At 44.5% G+C, this 6,000-nt stretch overlaps 1 protein-coding gene across 4 annotated transcripts in view; it reads left to right on the forward strand.

The window, feature by feature from the left end:
- Positions 1–5,604, forward strand: part of ZNF169 (zinc finger protein 169) — a 52,414-nt gene extending 46,810 nt beyond the window's left edge. For 3 of the 4 annotated variants that reach the window (XM_047779343.1, XM_047779345.1, XM_047779346.1), the window contains exon 4: positions 1,500–5,604. In XM_047779343.1, the coding sequence (XP_047635299.1) occupies positions 1,500–3,046 (1,547 nt within the window). In that variant the 3' untranslated portion in view covers positions 3,047–5,604. The remainder of the gene's footprint in view (positions 1–1,499) is intronic. The other variant, XM_047779344.1, reaches the window with a different exon arrangement.
- Positions 5,605–6,000: the final 396 nt, after the last annotated feature.

The raw sequence follows: 6,000 nt of genomic DNA on the forward strand, positions 1-6,000 counted from the left end.
GTTAATTGTACTTTGCTGACCACTTTTGTAGAGTGTTTATAAAACACATCTCATGTTTGGTGAGTCAGGTAGGCCTGCCAAGGCCTGGTATATTGAGTTTATAGTTCATGGTATTTTTCAGCAGCTTAAGGTGAACAGAAGCAGTACAGTGGAAAAGGGGATACAAATATGATGTCTGCTAGCAATATTTTGGGTAGAAAATTTCCCATTTACAACAATTTGTAAAAATAAACAAACAAAACCCCCAAAATGACAACACTTAGAAAAGCAGATCCTGGGTTGATTGGGGTCACCAGGAGCCAAAATCCTTCAAGAGGTTGCAGGCTTAGACTGTGACTCTGTGTTTAACTGTTGGTTCTGTGTGCCATGATAGAGAACCCAGCATGTTATCCTCTAGGAAATATTTTTTTTTGGATGGAGGAAACCCCTTCCAGGTCATTTCTCAAATGGAGCTCTCAACTCTCCTCTTATACTGCCTCTACCATGCCACCTTTGGGTGGAGTGACTCCCTTTTTTGACTCCATCCTTTTTTGTAGGACGTCTCTATAGAAATTTGTAATAAATGATGTAGCTATATCAATAAATGCATATATTTGTTGATACTGTTTATATCGGTGTTAATGACCGTGGCTTGTAAGATTGTATTTATTATATTTGATTGTGATGATCATTGTACAACTATAAATGCAATAAATTCATTGAGTATAAAATATATAAAAATTATATTAGGGGGAAATGTATAACTTTAATGGTAGCAATTTATAGGGCTACACATGCCTGTGATTTTTTTTTCTTTTTTGGTGGTGGGGGGGTGCTGCATGCACAGCATATGGAAGTTCCCAGGCTAGGGATCGAATTGGATTGCAGCTACAGCTGTTGGCTACAGCCACAGCATCTCAGGATCCGAGCTGCCTCTGTGACCCACACCACAGCTCACAGCAATGCCGGCTCCCTGACCAACTGAGCAAGGCCAGGGATCGAACCTGAATCCTCATGGATGCTAGTCAGATTTGTTTCAATTGTGCTACAATGGGAACTCCCCTGTGATGCTTTCTTAAAACTCTTTAGCTGGGTTGAAATTTAGATCTGGCTAATTGTGTGTTGCAAAAGGATATGCATTGATGTAGGAGTTCCCCTTGTGGCGCAGCAGAAAAGAATCTAACTAGTATCCACAAGGATGCAGGTTTGATCCCTGGCCTCACTCAGTGGGTTAAGGATCTGGCATTTTACTGTGAGCTGTGGCAGAGGTTGCAGACACAGCTCGGTTCCTCTGTTGCTGTGGCTGCAGCATAGGCCTGCAGCTATAACTCTGGTTTGACCCCTAGCCTGAGAACTTCATTATGCCCCAGGTACAGCCCTAAAAAAAAAAAAAAAAAAGAAAAAGGCATTAATGTGTTGCTATGTGATGGAAGGTAGGTCTGTGAAGGGAATATGAGCATCTGAGTAATAACTGTTGGACAAGGTACCCGCAGTGATACTGACCAAAGCTTTCTCTCCAGCAGAACCAAGAACAGAATTTCAGCCCTGTCTCTCCTGTTCAGTGACCTTTTCCAGTCCAAAGTTCTTCAATCAATATGTGCTGTGCAGTCATTCCCCCCAGATCTTCTCATGTTCATCTGCAGGAAGCCACCTCCTACTAGAAGCTCCAAGCTGCTTGAGTGACAAAGCAGAAGATGGAGAAAGAGAAGGCTCTGGCACTGTGCTTGGGAGACTGCAGCTAAGTGGGACTTCAGGGGTGTTCTTCAGCCCATCTCAACATCAGCCAGTAGACAAGGAAGGCAACAGCAGTAGAGGGCTAGACCAGGGGATGAGCCCTGAGGAGGCAGATGCAGTGTTGACAGAGGCAGATGTCTCAGAATGTGGAGCAGTCGTATCTGAAAAATACAGACTAGGACTTAGCACAAAGTCAAGCCTCTTTAGCCTTCAGAAACATCATGTGTGCCCTGAATGTGGCAGAAGCTTCTGCCAGAGGTCAGATCTCATTAAGCACCAGAGGACACACACAGGTGAGAAGCCATATAGTTGTAGGGAGTGTGGGCGAGGCTTTGGCCGGAAGTCCTCCCTCACCATACACCAGAGGAAACACTCAGGGGAGAAGCCCTACATGTGCAGGGAATGTGGTCAGCACTTTAGGTATACGTCCTCCCTAACTAACCATAAGAGGATACACTCTGGGGAGAGGCCCTTTGTATGTCAGGAGTGTGGGCGAGGCTTTCGCCAGAAGATCGCTCTCATCCTGCACCAGAGGACACACTTGGAAGAGAAGCCCTTTGTGTGTCCAGAGTGTGGAAGAGGCTTTTGTCAGAAGGCATCACTCCTCCAGCACCGTAGTTCACATTCAGGTGAGAGGCCCTTCTTGTGCCTTGAGTGTGGGCGTGGCTTTAGACAGCAGTCACTGCTCATCAGTCACCAAGTCACACACTCAGGGGAGAAGCCTTATGTCTGTGCCGAGTGTGGGCATAGCTTTCGCCAGAAGGTCACCCTCATCAGACACCAGAGGACACACACAGGGGAGAAGCCTTACCTGTGTTCTGAGTGCGGGCGTGGCTTTAGCCAGAAAGTCTCCCTCATGGGCCACCAGAGGACGCACACAGGGGAGAAGCCTTATGTGTGCCCTGAGTGTGGGCGTGGCTTTGGTCAGAAGGTCACCCTTATCAGGCACCAGAGGACGCACACAGGGGAGAAGCCTTACCTGTGTCCTGAGTGTGGACATACCTTTGGCTTCAAGTCACTCCTCACCAGACACCAGAAGACACACTTGGGAGAGAAGGCTGATGTGTATAGAGTATGTGAGCAAAGACTTAGTCAGAAGAACCTCACCTCTGACCAGAGGACATGCTCAGGAGAGAAGCCATGTGTCTGTGATGAGTGTGGTCGTGGCTTTGGCTTCAAGTCAGCCCTCATCAGACACCAACGGACCCATTCAGGAGAGAAGCCATACGTATGCAGGGAGTGTGGTCGTGGCTTTAGCCAGAAGTCTCACCTCCACAGACACAGGAGAACCAAGTCTGGCCATCACCTCCTGCCACAAGAGTTGTTCTCTTGACGTTTCCTTTTCTTTCCCCATGAATGTGTAGATGGCAGAAATCAGTAGGAAATATTCTACCCCCTTTAAATGCAGTAGAGGAAAAACAATGTTGCATCTTTCAGTGATCATAAGATAGTTGATTTATGGTTTATTTTCTGTACCAACAATGTGTTTTTTGTTTGTCTTTTAAATTTTATTGAAGTATGATTGATTTACAAGCAATGTGTTTTAATTTTCTAGGGCTTCCATAATAACAAAATATTGCAGACATGGTGGCTTAAAAAACAAACCTTTATTTTCTCAGGTTGTTGAGAAGTTCAAGATCAGTGTGTAAGCAGTTTGTTTTTTATTGATGTCTCTCCTCTGGCTGGCAGATGACCACATTCTTGCAGTGTCCTGAAATGGCCTTTTTCCCCATGTGGGCGTGCTTTCCTGGTATCTCCCTCTCTTCTGAAGACATACCTTTGGCTATTGGGTTAGGGCCCCACCCTATGACCTCATAATATTTACCTTTTAAAAGCCCTGTCATCAGATAGAAGTCACATTGTAGGTTATGGCTTCAAAATGTGAATTTAGGGGAACAGTTCAGTCCTTAACAACTCAGCCCTCTGGACCCCCAAAATTTATGTTCTTCGCATACAAAATACATTCATCTTAACAGCTGCAAAGGTCTTAACCCATTCTAACATTACTTTTACATTCAAAAATCTCATCTAAATCTCATCTAAATCGAGTGTAAATGAGATAATTTCGTCCTTTGTAAAAGTGTGAAAAAAGGTGTAAAAGAGGTACATTTCATCCTTTGGCACAATTACTTTCCAGCTGTGAACCTGTGAACCAGACAAGTTATTTGCTTACAAAGTAAAATGATGGGACAGGCACAGAATTCACCTTCCCATTCTAAAAATGGAAAGAAAGCTTGATGGGCCCCAAGCAAGTTTAAAACATTGCAAGGCAAATTTTTCTGGTTTTTAAAGCTTGAGAATAATCTTTGGCTGTATCTGCTGCCCCCTGGTCCCGCAGGGGTGGCAGCCCCATCTTCTGGTCTCACTGGAGTGGTAGCAGTGATACCTGGCCCACTGGAACCATGGAGTAGACATTCTGGCTGCCCAGTTTTTAACTTTCTGGGCCTGTTTTGAAAATGGCAGACCTGCTGATTGATCTCTGTTTCACCTTTGGGGTCATTCTTTCCTCTTAATGGATAACATAGTTGTAGTCAGATAGTTAGTTAGCTCATATCTCCCTCTTGCAGAATACCAGAAGTCTGTCAGTCTGCCTTCATTTTGTCCCATCTGTGTCACTGAGGTGGTTCATTGGCTCCAAACTAATCTCTTTCAAACAGCGTCTAGCCACACAGAAGTAGTCTTTCCAGATAATGCTTTCTCGTTTTTTACAACAAGGATAGGCAGGGAATTTTCCGAATTTTGGTTCACTTTTGCTTAATGGTTCCCTCAATTTATCTCTGCTCTCACATTGTACCAAAAGGAGGGAGGAAAAACTTGGTTGCACCTCTAACACCTTGCTTAAATCTTCTCAGCTAAATTTCTGCCTTCCACAAAATAGTGAAACACTGGCCAGGATCTTTTCCATGTTATAAAAAGGACTGTCTTTCCTTTCCTGCAGTTGCCAGTAACATATTTCTCATTTTTGAAACAACACCGTGATCACTTTTTTTTGGCTGCACCCGTGGCCTGCAGAAGTTCCCAGGCCAGGAATTGAACTGGAGCCACAGCATTGACATTGCCAAGTCTCTAACCACTAGGCCCTCAGGGAACTCCCAACTTGAAATGTTCTTATATTCCTACCAACACTGTCTTCTAGGCAATCCAGGCTTTTTTACAACAAGTGCCTCAAACCTCTTCCAGCCTCTACCTATCAACGAGTTCCAAGGCATTACATATTTTTAAATGTTATTCTCAGTACCAAAATTGTACTAAATTTTGCTAAGGCTGCCATAACAAAATCAGAGACTGGATGACTTAAGCAACAGGAACTTATTTTCTCAGTTCTGGAGACAGGAAGTCCAACATCAAAGTATCAGCAGGGTTATTTTCGATTGAAGCCTCTGTCTGTGGCTGGCCAGTGGCTGCCTTCTTGCTGTGTCCTCCAGGAGCCTTTCTTTTGCGCATGTGCTGGAGCGAGAGCATGAGTGCTGGTGTCTTTTACTCTTATAAGGATGCTAGCCCCATTAGATTTAGATTATGACTCCAGCCTTATGATACTATTTAATCTTAATTACCTTCTTATAAGCCCTATATCCACGTACTGGAGGATTGGGGCTTCAACCCCTAGGGTGAAGGGAATTCAGTCCATACAACTGCCTTCTGGATACCCCAGATTTATATCTGGCCAAGAACTATGCCATAAAGGTGTGTCCTGACTTTTCCTTTCCTTTCCCCATGAGTGTGAAAATGGCAGAAATCACTAGGAAATGCTCTGCTTTCTTGAAATGGAATGGAGGGGAAAATGTTGCTTTCTTTCAGCATTCATTAGTTTGTCTATCACTTCTTAAACAGCAGTCCTTCTCTATGGGTTACAGCTTTTGTTTTAATAAATTGCTTCTTTATACAATTGCATACCTGGTTGTATACCTCATTCACTCATCTGTCAAGAACCCCCAGGTATTCAGTCTCTTGGGAGACATGAGAGAGTCACTGTATACTTTGTTCTGGACTCTGGTCCTGCAGAAGGAGAGCAATATTACAATGGCCTTCATCTCTAAAGTCTTGCAAAGCCATATGAGATCCCCACACCCCACACTGGCCTTCCCCAAAAGCTGACTGAATGGGCCTTGGACACATCCCTGCGCTCCAAGGCCCATTAGCTGGGCATACATGCCACCAATTTAGCCCACAGACTTGTGGCCTTGAGCCACAACCCTCCCTAGGGTCCTCTAGTTAGGAACTAAGGATCTGGAGCACCCAGCTTTACATCTGGGCAAGGGCACTTCCCCCCCCTTCATTTTAAAAAGT

This window comes from Phacochoerus africanus, chromosome 5 (genome assembly GCF_016906955.1).
Source record: "Phacochoerus africanus isolate WHEZ1 chromosome 5, ROS_Pafr_v1, whole genome shotgun sequence".
NCBI classification, from domain to species: domain Eukaryota; kingdom Metazoa; phylum Chordata; class Mammalia; order Artiodactyla; family Suidae; genus Phacochoerus; species Phacochoerus africanus.